The 19,220-nt window shown below is 43.8% G+C and overlaps 1 protein-coding gene and 1 pseudogene across 2 annotated transcripts in view; one reads left to right on the top strand and one right to left on the bottom strand.

Annotated features, from left to right (window-relative positions):
* Positions 1 to 8,579: 8,579 nt before the first annotated feature.
* The window catches only part of SNX4 (sorting nexin 4), a 54,311-nt gene continuing 43,670 nt past the window's right edge, over positions 8,580 to 19,220 (top strand). The window contains exon 1 of one of the 2 annotated variants that reach the window (XM_055398189.2): positions 8,580 to 8,767. In XM_055398189.2, coding sequence (XP_055254164.1) covers positions 8,627 to 8,767 — 141 coding nt within the window. In that variant the 5' untranslated portion in view covers positions 8,580 to 8,626. The remainder of the gene's footprint in view (positions 8,768 to 19,220) is intronic. The other variant, XM_088837725.1, reaches the window with a different exon arrangement.
* LOC129538205 (large ribosomal subunit protein uL23 pseudogene) lies at positions 18,382 to 18,858 on the bottom strand (annotated as a pseudogene).

Here is a 19,220-nt window from a genome sequence, read left to right as displayed (position 1 = left end):
GGGGGGGGTCTGACTTATTCCATTCAGCATAATTATATGCTATTTATTCATGTTGATTCGTATATTCTTTTCTCTTGCTGAATTGTTTTCTTGTGGAATACACCACACTTCATTCATTTATTCACTGGTGTTGATAGATAGCTGTGGTTGTCTTCCCAGCACCTCATTCTGCCTCAAGTGGAAGAGAAAACACTTCTCCTCCTCCATTCCTCCAGACAAGGAAGTGGCTTACTCTGGCCTTTAGAAGAAGCTAAACCAGGCACTCTGCCCCTCAATCAGAGTTTGGGGCTAGTGAGCTCTGTCCCAACCACCTTCTGCTGTTCGCTGGTTGTTAGTGCTGACTATGGGCTTCCCTGGTGGCTCAGATGATAAAGAATCTGTCTGCAATGCAGGAGACCGGGTTTGATCCCTGGGTCAGGAATATCCCATGGAGAAGGGAATAGCTACCCACTCCAGTATTCTTGCCTGGAGAGTTCTATGGACAGAGGAGCATATGGGCTACAGTCCGTGGGGTTGCAGAGTCGGACACGACTGAGCGACCAACACTACTACCACTAGTGCTGACTGTGTGTAAGCCTAACTGCCTCTCTGGGCTTCCTGGCCCTCATCAGAAAAACGAAGGGGTTGATTAGAGGATCTCTCGGATAATACCTTAATGATGGTCTCCAGTTTGGGTTATTTATATAGGAAAAAAAAAAATCCCCTCCTCTCCCATTCCCCTTAGGGCTGAAGTTGGTTTCTGGAACCAGTCAGCTGACTCAGATCTCTGCCATGTCACCGCTTTTCCTGCCTAACAAAGGGGAGAGGTGAGGATGGTAAGGCTGCTCAGAGTCACTCCCTGGTAGAAGCAGAGCTCTGACTTTAGGGCCCAGAGGCATAAAGGGACATGGTGACTCCGCTTTGTGCCTCTCCATCTCAAGGAAATGATTCTCAGGAACCAAGCTGGGGTCCTCACAGGACCAGGCCCATGGGGTAAGGGTTAGGGAGGAGGGCCCATCTTGGGACTGGGGAAGGGATATGAAAGGAGGCAGCATCTTGGGACTGGGGAAGGGATATGAAAGGAGGCAGCACTGGCCACCATTCCACCATCACCATTTTTACCTACTCCCTTGCAGTTTTAGGGAGAATTCAGGTATGAGGAAATGCCTACGTGGGCTGGAGGAGGGACTTTCTTTTGGCCTGAATGGTACAATGAGAGCTAGGGTGGGCAGGAGACCTACCTGGCTTTAATAAGTAAAAGTGTGGTTTCTTATTATTTGTTTGCTTGTTTTGTCTTGTATGCTTTGTCCCACCCCAACTCGTTTATTAATCCAGGAGACCTATATGCTGAGTGCTGGGGACACAGAGATGTGAGACACTACCCACTCCCCCATTAGCCTAAAAGAGGAGACAGGCTGTTAGTAGACCAGGTGAGATGTGCCAGAACAGAAAAAAGCCAGCCTTCAATGAAAGGGGTTAATGAGTATGTGAGAAGGTCATGAAAAAAATCTCATCAAGAAAACAACCAGTCTAAGCACAGGGCAGAAAGGGAGAGAAGATGATGGAGGACTAGGATGGGAAGACCATCTTCTCCCCAACAAATATATCAAAATATCATCTGCATGTGGAAGAGTTCCCACAGAACATCTTCGGAATGCTGCCAGAAGACCCCAGATTTACAGAAACGCAAGCCAGTCTCCTTGGCATGAGGTAGGGCAAAAGATAACAGACAAAAAAGGAGACAAAGAATTTGGGCTAGGGGCCTGCACCCTGGGGAGGGAGTCGTGAAGGAGAAAAGATTTCTGCATACTAGGAAAACCCCTCACAAGCAAGGTCAGGGGAGTGGAGCTTGAGAACCTCAGAGGGAAGCACAGTGAGACAGGTGCAGTGAAGGCAAAATGGAGAAACTTCACCCACTGGTATCACACGTGGCTCACATGCTTGTGGCAAGTAGGGGCTGGGTGTGGAGGCTCAGGCCTTGGGATTGGTCCTCAGTGAGAGGAATGGGGGTTGACTGCCATGAAGGTACTCTGAGGGGGCTAATATGGCACAGTGAAAGCAGATCAGGGAAAACCCTGGGACCACCAGCGTGCGTTAGTCGCTCAGTTGTATCCAACTCTGTGACCGCATGGAATGCAGCCCATCAGGCTCCTCTGTCCATGGGATTCTCCAAGCAAGAATACTGGAGTGGCTTGCCAATACTGGAGTGGCTGCTCCAGGAGATCTCGAACCTAGCTCTCCTGCATTGCAGACAAATTCTTTACCATCTGAGCCACCAGGGAAGCCCTGAAATGTGTAGGACATATTCAAATTCTTAAGGAAGAGATGTATGGGACCACCAGAGAAGCAAAGATTATTCCCATGGGAAATCTCTAATGCCGCCATGCTCTAACTCTATGTGCTCACAGATTAAAGGACTCTGATCTACCGGTCTAAGGTCCCAGAGGCAGAGAAGCAGGCATGAGTGCCAGGGGCAGGAGATCTACAGTCTTGACCCCACAGATCACAACTACCATCAAGCTGTGAGCACCTGCCGGTTGCTAACCACATCTTCCTGAAAGCCTGTGTGGCTTGGCTCTGCCAAGGGTGTCACAACCTGGGACCAGCTCCCCTGGGGAAGCACACGACCACCCCAGACTGGACAACCTTCCTCAGGGCCCAGCCATAGCAAGCACTCCCTACACACTCCAGCAGCATCTGCTGTACCCCTGCCTCTTCCCAGCACAACTGAGCAAGTGAGTCCTAATAAGTGGCTACTTTCGCCCCCTCACATATGGGCAGAGAACAGACACTGGAGAGAGACTTAGAAGAGGCAACCCCAAAACCAAAGCGGAACACCAAGGGCTGTGGGCAAAGAAAGAAGAGGAAACCGCCCCAGAACTGGCAAGTGCAGAGGTTTAAATTCCTGCAATTAATCTGAGGTTGTGTGCTTTAGCGCAGCTGTAGATTTTGAGAGCAAGTACAAGACTGAGCAAGGAAGATCTGAGTCTAAGCTGACCCCACACCACCCACAACAGTAAACCCTCACAAGGCACTAGTCCAACCCCACCCATGGCAGGCAGACTCCACAATTAAGAGCAACTATGACCTTCCAGTCTGCAGAAAGGAGACCCCAAACACAGTAAATTAAACAAAATGAAAGACAGACGAATATGCAGCAGATGAAGGAAAATGGTAAAAACCCATAAGACCAAACAAATGAAGAGGAAATAGGCAGTCTACCTGAAAAAGAATTCAAAGTAGTGATAGTAAAGACAACCCAAAATCTAGAAGATAAACGGAGGCGTGGATCAAGACGACACAGGGTCTTGTTTAACAAGGACCTAGAAAAATTCAACAATCAAAAATCAACAACACAATAACTGAGATTAAAAATACACTGGTGGGAATAAACAGCAGAGTAAGTGAGGCAGAAGAACACTTATGTGAGCTGGAAGATAGACTGGTGGAAGCAGATAACTGAAGCAGAACACAATAAAGAAAATAAACACAGGGCAAAGTACATTGAATATAAATTTACTTATTTAAAATTATTTTGAATATTCAGGAAGTCCCCTATTGTTCTATTCCGTTCCGTCGCTCAGTCGTGTCCGACTCTTTGCGACCCCGTGGACTGTAGCCTACCAGGCTTCTCCGTCCATGGGTTCTCCAGGCAAGAATACTGGAGTGGGTTACCGTTTCCTTCTCCAGGGGATCTTCCCGATCCAGGGATCGAACCCGGGTCTCCTGCATTGGAGGCAGACGCTTTAACCTCTGAGCCACCAGGGAAGCCCTATTGTTCTATAGATGTCCATAAAAAGGGCAAAATAGTTTAGGAGAAAACAATTGAAGAACTCTCCACAGGTTATCAGTCACAACCACCGTCTCTTGCCTGTTTCTTGTTCACCTTTCTGAATATGTATTGGACACGCTGCTTCTCAGGCAGAGGTAAGATCTCAGATACTGCTCGCTCTCTTGCGTCCTGCCCTCACTTAATTCTATTCTAATGAGTGTTCTCATTCACAGCATTGCTTTCCTTTCGCTATGCTGCCCTGGGAACCGCTGCTTTTTGAAGACGGTTGGCTGAAGAAGGATAGGATCCCCCTCAGGAGGGTTGTACCTCTGATTAGTGACTTAAAGTGTTACCCTGTGGCAGTCCACACAGCAGGGGGCAAATGATACCAGAAATTCCAAGTAGTCTTCCCTGGTGGTCCAGTGGTTTAGACTCAGTGCTTACAAGGCAGAAGTTCCAAGTAGAAGATTCCATCTAAGACATTAATGTGTTAAACTGATTCATGGTCATTTAAATTTTCTCACAGACGCTTCCTGCCTCCCCGCTTCCTGCCTCCCACTTATACTGTCTATAAGAAACACTTTAAAGACACAGGTTGAAGATAACAAAATGGAAAAAGATCTACCATGCAAACAAAACGATAAGCATTATATACCTGGTGTGGCCATATTGATAGCAGATAAAACAGGCCTTAATGCACAGAGTATCAGTAGACAGAAAGAGACACTTTTCCATGATAAAAGATCAATTCCATTAGAAATACACAACAGTCATAAGTTTGTATGTGCCTAATATATAGGACTATGAAGAAAGCTGATCGCCAAAGAATTGATGCTTTTGACCTGTGGTGCTGGAGAAGACTCTTGAGAGTCCCTTGGACTGCAAGGAGATCCAACCAGTCCATTCTAGAGGAGATCAATCCTGGGTGTTCATTGGAAGGACTGATGCTAAAGCTGAAACTCCAATACTTTGGCCACCTCATGCGACAAGTTGACTCACTGGAAAAGAGTCTGATGCTAGGAGGGATTGGGGGTGGGAGGAGACGGGGACGACAGAGAATGAGATGGCTGGATGGCATCACCGACTCGATGGACATGAGTTTGAGTGAACTCTGGGAGTTGGTGATGGACAGGGAGGCCTGGCGTGCAAAGAGTCGGACATGACTGAGTGACTGAAAAAAAAAAATATATATATATATATACATCTTCAGAATACATGAAGCAGATGTCACCCACAATGACACTAAAATGAGAGATGGGAGGGATTGGAGCTGGTTGCTGGTCAAGGTGAAGAAGGGTATAGTTTCAGACGAAGAAGAACGTGACCGTCACAGACCCTGAGGGGTTGGCCAGACACAGGAGGAGAATCCTGGGGAGGGGAGCACAGAACCTGGATGGTGTGGAGCAAGAATGGGTGTTCTATGGAGTCCCTAGGCTAATAGCAGAGCTCAATAAATATTTGTTAAACCCATGACAAAGTGGGAGCTTAAATCACACTATCCAGATGTAAGAAACTGAAGTTCCTCTGGCTGGATGAGGTGGGGAGTGTGCCCACATAGAAGGTGACTACACCACCCTGGCGAGATAACCCTGCTCCTGAGATTTTCCCATTCAGGCCCTCCCCGAGGGAAGTGCTGGGGTAGATATCCTCCTATCTGAATCAGAAGAATGGGGAACATCTGAAATCTCCACTGAGTTAGTCTTGGGCTCTTCTAGACTTTAGCCAGCGCAGTGACTTTACCTTCATCATCGAGGAAAGGTGTCTCAAGTCCCTTATGCTAACCCCACGTCATCAAATGGCGCTTAATATTTAACTTAATTACAGTTTCAGCTCTTCCCAAAATGGAATCAGACTTGTCAATCAGGAATTACTTGGTTAGCACTAGTGAGGTAATTTGTTCTTTAGACACTACTATCCTCGAAAGGAATGTGTCCTTACCACAAACAATTCAGTTTTTGCTGGTATAACTTCCTTGCCCTCGTTACCTCCTAAGTCTTCCACTTTGTACAGCTCGTTGGAGTGCCTTTCTCTCTGCTTAGATGGGATGCTGCCTGACCCATGAATTGATGAATAAAGACAAAAGGATCCTCAAAGTTTGTTGTTGCTCAGTCATTCAGTCGTGTCCAACTCTTTGTGACCCCATGGACTGCAGCATGCCAGGCTTCCCTGTCCTTCACCATCTCCTGAGCTTGCTCAAACTCATGTCCATTGAGTCGGTGATGCCATCTAACAATCTTGTCCTCTGTCATCCTCTTCTTCTCCTGCCTTCAATCTTTCCCAGCATCAGGGTCTTTTCCAGTGAGTCGGCTCTTTGCATCAGGTGGTCAAAGTATTGGAGCTTCAGCATCAGTCCTTCCAATGAATATTCAGGGTTGATTTCTTTCAGGATTGACTAGTTTGATCTCCGTGCTGTCCAAGAAACTCACAAGAGTCTTCTCCAACACCACAGTTCAAAAGCATCAATTCTATGGCGCTTGACTTTCGAAGTTTACTCAGTTGAATTATGGTTTTTTAACACTACTCACTGCAAGATGAGATGCTCAAGTCACCAGCCCAGAGCAATTATCCCAATGGCTCTAGGACTTAGTTTCCTGGGTATCTCAAAACTGGGAAAAGGGCACAGTATAACAGAAACAGACAAAGGTCCATATAATCAAAGCTATATTTTTCCCAGTAGTAACATACTGGTGTGAGAGTTGGACCATAAAGAAGGCTGAGCACCGAAGAATTGATGCTTTTGAACTATGGTGCTGGAGAAGACTCTTGAGAGTCCCTTGGACAGCCAGGAGATCAAATCAGTCAATCCTAAAGGAAATCAACTCTGAATATTCATTGAAAGAACTGATGCTGAAGCTGAAACTCCAATATTTTGGCCACCTGATGAGAAGATCTGACTCATTGGAAAAGACCCTGGAGAGATTGAAGGTAAAAGAAGGGGACAGCAGACGATGAGATGGTTAGATAGCAACACTGACTCAGTGGACATGAATCTGAGCAAATTCTTGGAGACAGTGAAGGACAGAAGAGCCTGGCATGTGGCAGTCCATGGGTTCTCAGTTGAACACCACTTAGCGACTGAACAACAAAAATGAACAGATACAACTCTGTCCCTGAAAATATATGTTTCTCCTATAATAAATTAATAAAGTCTTCTGATTTAAAAATGGTTCCTGAAAATTCAACACTTGGTGGGGAAATTAAGATTCCACAAGTCATATAATGAGGCCACAGAAAAAAAAACAAAAACTAAGAACTTGCCTAGCATGGATATTCCCTGAAAAACTGTTTAAATGCCTTGAAGCATTAAAGCTTTGCTTATTTATTTGGCTGTGGTGGGTCTCTGTTGCTGCACACAGGCTTCTCGTTAGTGGCTTCTCTTGTTGAGCAAGGCTCTAGGCACAGGGGCTTCAGTAGTTGCAGCACAGGGGCTCAGTTGCTCACGGGCATGTGGGATATTCCTGGACCAGGAATTGGATTTGTGTCCCTTGCATTGCAAGGTCGGAGAAGGCAATGGCAAGCCACTCCAGTACTCTTGCCTAGAAAATCCCATGGACGGAGGAGCCTGGTAGGCTGCAGTCCGTGGGGTCGCTAAGGGTTGGACACGACTGAGCGACTTCACCTTCACGTTCACACATTGGAGAAGGAAATGGCAACCCACTCCAGTGTTCTTGCCTGGAGAATCCCAAGGACGGGGGAGCCTGGTGGGCTTCCGTCTATGGGGTCACACAGAGTCGGACACAACTGAAGTGACTTAGCAGCAGCAGCATTGCAAGGTGGATTCTTAACCAATGGACCACCAGGGAAGTCCTAAATGCCTTTAAACATTTATTGAGTAAATGTCCTAGGCTTGGTAAGAGAGAAAAAATAAAATAGGGTCCTTGCTTTAAAGGAGTCTGAAGTCTAGTTGGGGCAGACAGACATAAATAATTGTAAAGAAGTATGAGAAAGGTCATAACTGATTTATGAACAAAGTGATATTAGCACTTGGACATAACTTGAGGTTTTAGGGATGAATGGGAAAAATCGCTACCATGCCAGAAGAAGTATCAGGAGGAGAAAATTGAGTGTCACCGCTTCCAACAGCTAAGTTATTTGGACAGAAAGATCAGTTTCTCTCCTTTAAAAATTGATGACCAGACTTCCTATAGAAGGTACTACAAAGTACCACAGTCTAGGTACACCCAGTGAGCATTTCCCGTCAGGTTATTATAGTGACTGGTTGCCTAGGAAACAGATTCCGAAAATTCAACCTAAGTGTTTATAGAAAATTATCAGATATCATCAGGGCTTCAAGAAACACTTGTAGAACTCAAACATAGCTTCAGTTAAGCGCTTCACTTTTCTCAAACACTTGAAAAGTGTTTATCTTTTCCTGATGGTGTCACTCAACCTGCTGAAAATGAGTGAGTTATGCGGCTCTGATCTTTCCGGGACTGTGTTTAGAGGGTGGGGGTGGGGCCAAAAGGGAACCAGTGATGGCAGATAAAAGGCCAAGAGGGAGACGTCAGATCACAGCCACGGATTTCTACCGATTTCAAGTTTTCTTTAGGTGATCACCAACCTGAGTGGTTCCAGCACCCACCCTGTCTTCACCTTCCCCTTGTCTTTTTGTCTTTCCCTCCACCGGTTCTCCCGGATTCCTGGGTCTCCTGGATCGGGAGCTGACCACTTCCCTCGCAGGCCCGCCCTTCCCAAGCACCACTCCAAACCGCGGGCCTAGCCCAGGAGCGCTCTCAGCCTGCGCAGCTGAGAGCTGGGCGCGGCGGGGCGGGGCGGCCGCGGGCCGAGGGGGCGGGGCCTGGCCGGCGGCCGTGGGTGGGCCGGCCCGGGCGAGGCGGCGCCGGCGCACTGTGTCCGCTGTGCTGAGCTGCAGCCATGGAGCAGGCGGCTCCAGACCCTGAGCGGCTTTTGCAGCCGGCGCCGCTGGAGCCGCTGAGCCACGCCGACGCTGGGCTGGAGTCCGTGGTCGGTGAGGAAGCGAAGGGGGCCCGGGACGAGGGCCCCGGGGACGGCACGGTGAGGAGAAGGGGCGGCAGAGGCGCCCCCCGCGGCCTGGGTCGCGGCCTAGAGGCCAGAATTGACTGGTTTACGCTGACCGCGCGGGTGGGCTGGCTCGGCCGAGAGGCCCGGCGGGGACGGGGAGGAGCGGGCGCAGTCAGCGCGGGGAGGCGCGTGGGGAAGTGGGGTTCTGAGTCGGGGGCGAGCGCCAGGGCTGCGGGACCGCCGCAAGGGCGGAGAGGGCGCGGCCGAGGGAGCGGAGGGGCTCTGTGGGCGCGGCCCGGCGGGCGCGGGGCCCGGAAAGCGCCGGGCTGAGGCAGGTGCGGTTTCAGGGTCGGGAACCCCGGGGGGTTGGGCCCGAAGAGGAACGATGAGGCTTCTGGCATCTCTAAGTTGTGCGGAGGAGTAGGCTTAACCGTGGGCGGTGGCAGCGGTGTTTGAGAAGGAAGAGAGTGGGGGACGGGAACAGGTCTGGGGCACGAGGGTGTTTGGCTTGGTGCCACCGTCAGGAGATGGAATAAAGTGTTAGAGTCAAGAAAAGATACAAGTGAAAAAAAATTTTTTTTTGTTTTTGTGTTTTAAAATATATTTTTAGTTAGAGGATAGTCAAATTGCTTTACTGTATCGTGTTGGTTTCTGCCACACAAGAACGTGAATCAGCCATAAGTATACATATGTCCCCTCCCTCTTGAACCTCCCCCCATCCAGATTCTTATTTGACTTGTAATTTCCTCATTTGGGGTCAGTGCTGTATCTCCCAATGGAGATGTGTCGTGGATATCCCATTTGTTGGCTTTGTGAAGCTCCTTTGATAGTGATTTTCATTTGCTTGTCGGAAGGAGAAAATGCATCATTTTATACTTGTAGTTGATTTCTTTCCAAAGTATTTTCACGCACAATGCAAAATGAGTAGACCATGTTAAGCAGAGTGATTCGGAAACTCAGTCGAGTACTTATCATCAGACCCCCCTAAATGAACCTGTGCAGTGCTCATCCATTTTGATTCTTTTTTTTCTGAAACAAGTTCTCAATATAAAACTGCCCATCCTTGTGATAAATGAATAACGAAAAGTTAAAAGTTGTTTGCCGACTGTAACTGGAAAGACAGCTAGCTAGGAATTTCAACACTAGTTGAAGTTCAACACTTCAACACTAGCTTTTTTAACTAGCTAGGAGTTCAAGGTTTTGCCTACTTGGGGGAAATGTCGAGGTATATAGGATAGCATGGAAGCTTCTGTGGATGAATTTTAAGTTTTTCATTTATTTTCTTTCTAAATTATAGAATTATTTGTGGAGAGGTATCTTATATGAAATGTGAGAGCAGTGTGTGTATTCTGTAGTCCATAAACTTGACTCTTACATGAATTGCTTTTTTAATGCAAATTCCATTTGTGACTTAGTTTTTCTGTTTCTTAAAAAAAACAAAAAATTTTATCGTGAAGTGTATAATTAATGCAGAGAAGAGTCTCACAAAATAAAAATAAGTTTCTTTGAAACCTCTGTATATTCTCCTGTGTTACATCTGCTCCCTCGATCACAGAAGTAATCTATATTCTGAATTTTGTATTAACAATTTTCTAGCTTTAAATATATATATAAATGTAAATGTCCCTAAACAATATGTTGTTTAGTTTTACTTCATTTTGAAATTTACATAATTGAACTAGTTTTACTATGACTTCCTTTTTTTGCTCCATACTGTTTTGGGGATTCACCCAAAATGTAACTTAGTTTGTTTTTATAGTCATGACTCTATAGTATACCATTTTGTAGGTATTCTACAGTTGATTTCTCTTTTCCTCGTTTTACAGACATTAGGGTTGTTTCAAGATTCTTGTTGTTTCTGAAAGATTACTACCACTATGAATTTCTTACATGTAAGAAGTACGTAGTGCAAGTGTCTATAAACTTAACAGTGGAACTGCTGGATTATAGGGTGGTAGCATAAGACTGAAGTGACTTAGCAGCAGCAGCAGCATAAAACACGGAGAAGGCGATGGCACCCCACTCCAGTACTCTTGCCTGGAAAATCCCATGGACGGAGGAGCCTGGTAGGCTGCAGTCCATGGGATCGCTAAAAGTGGGACACATTGAGCACCTTCACTTTCACTTTTCACTTTCACGCATTGGAGAAGGAAATGGCAACCCACTCCAGTGTTCTTGCCTGGAGAATCCCAGGGACAGGGGAGCCTGGTGGGCTTCCGTCTATGGGGTCGCACAGAGTCAGACATGACTGAAGCGACTTAGCAGCAGCAGCATAAGACATAGAAGTGTGTATCTGTGTGTCTGTGTGTGCGCACGCATTCAGCCACCCAGTCATGTTTGACTTTGCGACCCCATGGACTGTAGCCCACCAGAATTTTCTAGGCAAGAGTAGTGGAGTGGGTTGCTGTTTCCTACTCCAAGGGAATTCCCTACCCAGGGATTGAACCCACGTCTGTTGCATTGGCAGGCAGATTCTTTAGCAGTGTGCCACCTGGGTAGCACTGTAGCATAGTAAGTAGTGCCAGGTTGTTTTCTAGAGTGAACATACCAATTTGTATTCACATCAGTAGTGCCTGCTGCTGTCTGTCCTTATCAGCACTTAATATTTTCAGACTTTAAGTTACTTGCCAACCGTATGGATATGTGTTAAAGCAATTTTAGATTGTTTCAAAGGGTAAGAATCATATCTTTTGTTAGCTGCATCGTGAGTTTAATTTTGATTATGACTGAACGTTTTGGTAATTTTTTTTGTGAAAGCCTTTGGATGATTAATATGAAGTGGCAACTATAGTGTAAAATCCATTTGTGTTAAGTGATTATAAATATCTCATTTAAAATAAAAAAAACCTGTGTTCGGTTTAAGATATTTGAAATCCCGAAGATGCCATCATACAGTAAAAGTTGTAGTTACGTAATATCACTTGACTTTTATATGTGTCGTAAGAGACCATTCGATATTGTCCAAAGTTAGAGTTTCCTCAAACAGTGATTTAGTAATTTATAGAGATTATTTCCGAGAAGGCAATAGCAAGCCACTCCAGTACTCTTGCCTAGAAAATCCCATGGATGGAGGAGCCTGGTAGGCTGCAGTCTGTGGGGTCACTAAGGGTCGGACATGACTGAGCGACTTCACTTTCACTTTTCACTTTCACACATTGGAGAAGGAAATGGCAACCCACTCCAGTGTTCTTGCCTGGAGAATCCCAGGGAAGGGGGAGCCTGGTGGGCTTCCATCTATGGGGTCACACAGAGTCGGACAGGACTGAAGTGACTTAGCAGCAGCAGCAGAGATAATTTAGTAACTTTTAGAAATACAAGCCATCTGGACAAATATTTCAGAATCACCTGGAGCTTATTAACAAACACATATGCATTCACGTACACTGTATATATTGTCCCCTCATTCTAAAAGTCTGCAGTCTCAGAAGATCTACTCCTTTTCCTGTTTCTATCCCCTCTCCATTCTAATCCATCCCCAGTTGAGAAGTATTGCAGTAACCATAGCCACGTTGCTACTGTTACTGGTAGATAGGAATGTGGTCTGGGGAGACAGGTAAATTACATTTGCTTGTGCTAGACGTGGTGAGGCTCTACTTTTCATTTAATTTTCAAAATTACTCCCAAAAGACATAAAAGACATGCAGAGATAAGGAAGCAGAGGCTCTGAGAGAAGTGATTTGGCCAAAGTCACAAACTGGTGACATGGCTGGGGTTTGGGCCCAGGTCCTCGTGGCTTTGACATCAGTGCTCTGTTCATGAAACCATGAAGCTTCACTCTCTGCCCCCCCACCCAGAAAGATTATAAATAGTCTTATAAATTGTAAAATACTATAATTAAATATTTTTAAATTAAGATTGGTTGTTATTTTAAAAAGAAAAGAGCTCTGAATAATGTGTTGATTTACCAATAACTTTTTCACCATAGAAGTATCTATACAGATAGTGTGCCGAAATGACAAAAAGCCTCATCAGCCTTATTTTTGACTCTGCATTTTGGTTGGAGAGTAAATTGTGCTAGTTGCCCTACACCAAGGGATAGTGGAAACAAGCACTGCCAAGGTTGCAAATCTTTTCCAGTTTTAAGCATCACTAATTTTAACATTCTTTAAATTCTGTTATAAACTCTTATTCTCTGTTTTTGTGTCTGTGAGTCTTCATCCTCTTCCTTTCCAATGTCTAGTTAGAAGTTCCCTTTCTCTTTGTACTTTTTCCTTACGAGGAAGAGTGTTGTTGTTTTTTTTTTAAAGTATTGTCAGTTTTATTTAAAGTAGTTTAGAATATGAAACATGAGGGAGGACTACAATCTTCAAGAGAGTAGTGATTAGTTCTGGCGAGGACGCAGGAAGGGAATGGAGGTAAAAGTGCTGCTCTTTTTAGGCTGGAAGATTCCGTTGAGTTGGCAGTTAACAGTATTTGCTCAGAGAACCGCTGCTTGAGGGATTCATAGTGTCTTTCTTTTGTAGGGAGGATTCTTTAGGCCTCTGAGTGCTCCTGGGGCTAAGAGTGCTTGAGCAACCATTGCTTGAAAAATGCCTGTACCCTGTTCATTCACAGGTTGGCAGCAGAAAGCCGAGTGGAGGAGTCCAGAAGTGAGTGGAGGAAGGTTTGAGACATTTGTGGTAAAGATAATATGAAAAAGGAAATGCATAGGCAGAGTTACAGAATTTATCAGTTTAGGGCTTCCCTGGTAACTCAGCTGGTAAAGAATCCGTCTGCAGCGCGGTAGACGCCGGTTCAATTCCTGAGTCGGGAAGATCTCCTGGAGGAGGGCATGGCAACCCTCTCCAGTATTCTTGCGTGGAGAATCCCCAAGGATAGAGGAGCCTGGTGGGCTACAGTCAAGGAGGTCTCAAAGAGTCGGACATGACTGAGTGACTAAGCACACACAGCACAGAAGATTATTAAATAATTCTCAAGAATTGCATTCCTCACTTTCGACTTCAGCAGCTCTCCGTTATTTTTTGAAGCCAACTCGTGGTACAGAATACGTTTTTACATCATAGTCAGTACAAATGTACCTTATATAAGCATTGTTTCAACTCAGTCATGGCCGACTCTGACCCCAGGGACTTTAGCCCACCAGGCTTCTGTGACCATGGGATTTCCCAGACAAGAACACTGGAGTGGGTTGCCATTTTCTTCTACAAGGGATCATCCAGTCCAGGAATTGAACCCGTGTCTCCTGCATTGCAAGTGGATTCTTTACTGCTGAACCACCAGGGACGCCCCCATTTACCATGGGGAATAAGATATTTGCATTTATTATCTATTTTTTATTAAAAAAATTTTTTTTTGATGTGGACTATTTTTAAAGTCTTTCCTGAATTTGTTACAGTATTGCTTGTTCTATGTTTTTTGGCCTCAAAGCTTGTAGGATTTTAGCTTCCTGACCAGGGATTGAATCTGCCTTGAAAGGTGAATTCTTAAGCACTGGACCACCGGGGAAGTCCCTACATTTATTATCTTAACTGACTTTATTTTTAGCTGATTTTTTTCTGTCATATTTTATGCTTTCTTATTTTGTTTTTTCTGTTTTTGGATTTTCCTTTGTGGATCATAGTTTCTTTGGTTTTATCCTCTATAATGATTTTGAGGGCATGTCTTTTTTTTTCTTCCCCAAAACATAATTGAGACAGATATTATTTATGTAAATGTAATGGCCATTAAATTTTTTAAAGTAATTTATAGAAATGATCTCAAATTTATAAGCAAGTACAGTACAAAGAATTGTTTCCCTTGAAATATTTGAGAATAAACTGCTATTTATTTCATCCCCAGAACACTTAGTGTATATTTCAAGGGCAAACAAGGACATTCTGCATAATCACTGAGCTGCCATCGAAAGCATTGATAAATTATTATGTCTCATCCTCAGACTTCATGTAAGTTTTGCCAGTTGTACCAGTAGTGTTCTTCAGAACAAAATAATTCAGTCCAGACTCAAGTATTACGTTTAGTTGCATCGTCTCTTTAGTCTCCTCCAATCTGCAAGTGTTTCTTGGTCTTTGCTTTCATGACTTTGACCTTTTTGTATATTAGCAACCAGTTATTTTTGTAGAATGCCCTTCAGTTTGGGTTTGCCTGATGTTTTCTCATGGTTAAATTCAGGTCATGCTTCTTTGGCAGAAATTGCCACTAACGTGATGCTGTGTTCTTCTAATTTCTTCTTACCAGTTTGCATGATTCAGGTTTGATCACTTTCTCTGCCAGTCTTCTCCAGTATAAAGGTTCTTTTTTCCTTTTTGTGATTAACTTTGTGGGGACATGTGTTTTTTTTTCCTTCCTGTTTTATTGAGATCTAATTGGCATATAGAACTGTATATATGATTGGACTTACATTCATCATGAAATGAATGTCCATCATCTCATATAGATACAAAATTAAGAAATAGAAAAATACATTTTTTTTCTTTTGACGAGAATGCTTAAGGTCTACTCTCTTAACAATTCTCATAAATAACATGCTGCTGCTGCTGCTAAGTCGCGTCAGTCGTGTCCAACTCTGTGCAACCCCACAGACAGCAGCCCACCAGGCTCCGCCATCCCTGGGATTCTCCAGGCAAGAACACTGGAGTGGGTTGCCATTTCCTTCTCCAATGTGTGAAAGTGAAAAGTGAAAGTGAAGTCGCCCAGCCTAGTCCGACTTGTAGCGACCCCATGGACCGCAGCCCACCAGGCTTCTCAGTCCATGTGATTCTCCAGGCAAGAGTACTGGAGTGGCTTGCCATTGCCTTCTCCTCATAAATAACATACAGCAGTGTTAATTTATCATGCTGTACATTATATCCCTGCTGCTGCTGCTGCTAAGTCGCTTCAGTCGTGTCCGACTCTGTGCGACTCCATAGACGGAAGCCCACCAGGCTCCCCCGTCCCTGGGATTCTCCAGGCAAGAACACTGGAGTGGGGTGCCATTGCCTTTTCCAATGCATGAAAGTGAAAAGTGAAAGTGAAGGCAGTCAGTCGTGTCCGACTCTTAGCGACCCCGTGGACTGCAGCCCAGCAGGCTCCTCCGTCCATGGGATTTTCCAGGCAAGAGTACTGGAGTGGGGTGCCATTGCCTTCTCCACATTATATCCCTAGTACTCTTTATAACTGGAAGTTTGTACCTTTTGATTCTTTCATCCAATTTCTTTTTTCCCTATCCCCTGCCTCTGGTAACTACAAATCTGATCTCGTTTTGTGAAGACATACTTTGAAACTAGAAAAATACCTTGTTCCTCATCAAAATTTCTATTTACTTGTCTGTTTCATTATGGACTCATGGGTTTTATTTTTTAAACTTTATTAAGATATGATTTATACACCATAAAACTCACTCTGTAAGTATATAAATTCAGTAATTTGTAGTAAGGGCTTCACTGGTGCCTCAGATGGTAAAGAATCTTCCTGCAATGCAGAAGACCTGGGTTCGATCCCTGGGTCAGGAAGATCCCCTGGAGAAGGAAATGGCAACACACTCCAGTATTCTTGCCTGGAGAATTGCATGGACAAAGGAGCCTGACCGGCTACAATTCATGGGGGTCGCAGAGTTAGATTTGCAGAATTGTACCACCATCACTACAACCCAGTTTTCGAACTTTTCTGATTTTTTTTTATTACTGAATAACATTAAGTTGTATGGATATATCACTTTTTGTTTATTCACCATTTGATACAAATGGTTATTTTCAGCTTTTATATTATGAACATTATTGCTGTGATGAATATTCATTCACGTTCAAGTCTTTGTGTGGATGTATGTTTACATTTCTCTTGAGTTAAATTTGTTACAGTATAATTGCTGGGTTATATGGTAAGTTTTAACTTTTTGTTATAAGAAACTGCCACTGTTTTCCAGAGTGGCTGTACCATTTTACATTACCACCAGCAATTATGAGGCTCACTTTTCTCCACATCCCTGCCAGCACTTGGCAGTGTCTGTCTTTCTGATTATAACCATTCTAGTGGATGTGAAGTGGTTTTAATTTGCTTTTTTTTAAAATGACTGATGGTGTTGAACATTTTCATGTACTTATTTCCATTTGCATATCTTTTTTGGTGAAATTCCATTCAGATTTTTTGCTTATTAAAATTGAGTGGTTTTTTCTTTTTACTGAAGAAAAAAGCCACTTTTTACCACGTGGCTTAGTGGTGAGGAATGTGCCTGTCAGTTCAGGAGACGCAGGTTCGATCCCTGGGTTGGGAAGATCCTTTGGAGTAGGAAATGGCAACCTGCTTCAGTCATCTTGCCTGGAAGATTCCATGGACAGAGGAGCCTGGTGGGCTATAGTCCATGGGGTCAGAGAGTTGGACATGACTGAGCACATAAGCACATGTTGTTCAGTTATTCTGGATATATTTTTTAAGTAAAACAAAAAGAGATTTGCAGAATTTTTTTTCCCCTAGGCCGTGGCTTTTTATTTTTCTTAATGATATCTTTGAAAGTTTAGCAATAGTTTTTAATTTTGATGAAGACTAGGTGGTCAGGTTTTGTTTTCTTTTCTTTTTTAATAGATTGTGCTTATCTAAGAATGCTTTGCTTATCCCAGGATCGTGTTTTCTTCATTTTTTGACTTTACCCCAGGTGGCTTATGGGATCTTAGTTCTCTGACCAGGGATGGAACCTGGGTCCTTGGCATTGAAAGCATATGAATCCTAACCACTGGACTGCCAAGGAATTCCCCAGGTTTAGCTTTTACATCTGAGTATATAAGCCATTTTGAGTTATTTTCTGTGTGCAGTGTGAGTAAAGGGTCTAGTTTTGGGGTTTTTTTCCCTTGTTCTGTGGCTGCTCAGTTGCCCCTGCACTATATATTGAAAAGACTCTCCCTGTTGAGTTGCCTTGGTGTGTTTATTATAATCACTTGACCTTAAATGTAAGGGTTTATTTCTGGATTCTCAGTTCTGTTCTATTGATCCAATGATCTCTGTGTCTATCCTGCTAGTGCCCCTACTGTCTTGATTAGTTTAGCTTTTTAATAAATTTTGAAACGAGATAGTATAGATCATGCAACTTGTTATTTTTCAAAACTGTTTTGGCTATTCTGGGTCCTTTGTATTTCCATGTAAATTGTAGGAACAGAGCATCAGTTTCTACAAAAAAATACAAAAATCCCTTCTGGATAAAGTTATCTTTAGTGGAACAGTGTGTTAGTATTTTTGTAATATTTCAAGCACTCTATAAGATTCTATATGATGCTCCTTTGTCATTTGGACTTTATATTACTGTGAAATCTAGGACAAATCTGGTCTTTATTCTTTGGAGTGATTGTGCTTTTTATTTTCCTGCCTTAATCTTTTTGGGATTTTTTCCCTTTATGCTGAAGATGTTTAATTTTCTAATTCATTATACATGGACCACATGCCTTTCAATTTGGAGCTATAGAAATATTTTTCAATCCAGAAAGAATTTTTGTTGGTTTCTTTTTTGTTATACTGGTGATTATCATTTCTGTTCTGTTTCTTCTGATTTCTTCTTTAAGAACTATTATTTAAGCATTGGTTCTTAGTTTTCCTTTTTTAAAAAATCATCTTTCATCATTTTCACTTTTCTGGATGGTGAGCATTCCTCAGGCAGACTCAACCACTGAACTCTGCACTTTGTTTTTTTTTTTTTTTTTTCACATAGTGAAAACTTTTATATTTGGAATTAGCCAGCTGGACTCAGTTTAGATGATCCCAGTTTTGTTGGCAACATCCAAAGCATCATAGTCAGGAGCCAGTTGAACATATGCCTTCTTCTCTCCATCAGGCCTGATCAGAGTATTGACCTTAGCCACATCAATGTCATAGAGCTTCTTCACAGCCTGTTTAATTTGGTGCTTGTTGGCCTTGACATCCACGATGAACACCAGTGTGTTGTTGTCTTCTATCTTCTTCATGGCTGACTCGGTGGTGAGGGGGAATTTGATGATGGCATAGTGGTCAAGTTTGTTTCTCCTAGGGGAGCTCTTCCGAGGATATTTGGGCTGCCTCCTGAGCCGCAGTGTTTTGGGCCGCCGGAAGGTGGATGATGTCCGGATCTTCTTTTTCTTGTGGCTGTGGACACCTTTCCACACTGCCTTCTTGGCCTTCAAAACCTTTGCTTTGGCTTCAGCTTTAGGAGGGGCAGGGGCTTCCCTCTTTGCCTTCGGTGCCATCTTCATGAAAAGGGCAAATTCTGCACTTTGAACCACTGAACTCAAGCACTTTGTCTCAGTTACCTTCCCATTTCTAGTGACTGGCATTGTAGATAGTCAGTAATCATTCAGTTATTGAATTAATAATTTCTTATCGTTCCTTTTATTACTGTTACCTGCCTTATGCTTGCTTTTACTGTTTCACTGTTTGCAGCGTTATTTATTTATTTATGGCTGCACTGGATATTCATTGAGGGCATGGGCTTTCTTCTAGTTGCAATCAGCAGGTGCTGTTGTCTTCTTGTGGTTCTCAGGCTTCTCATTGCTGTGGTTTTTCTTGTTGCAGAGCACAGGCTCTAGAGCACGTGGGTTTCAGTAGTTGCAATTCG

Source organism: Moschus berezovskii, chromosome 1 (genome assembly GCF_049115385.1).
Source record: "Moschus berezovskii isolate FMDL1 chromosome 1, NW_MosBer_1.0, whole genome shotgun sequence".
Taxonomy (NCBI): Eukaryota; Metazoa; Chordata; class Mammalia; order Artiodactyla; family Moschidae; genus Moschus; species Moschus berezovskii.
Note: the sequence above shows the minus strand (reverse complement) of the source record. Positions and strands in the feature narration are given on the sequence as shown.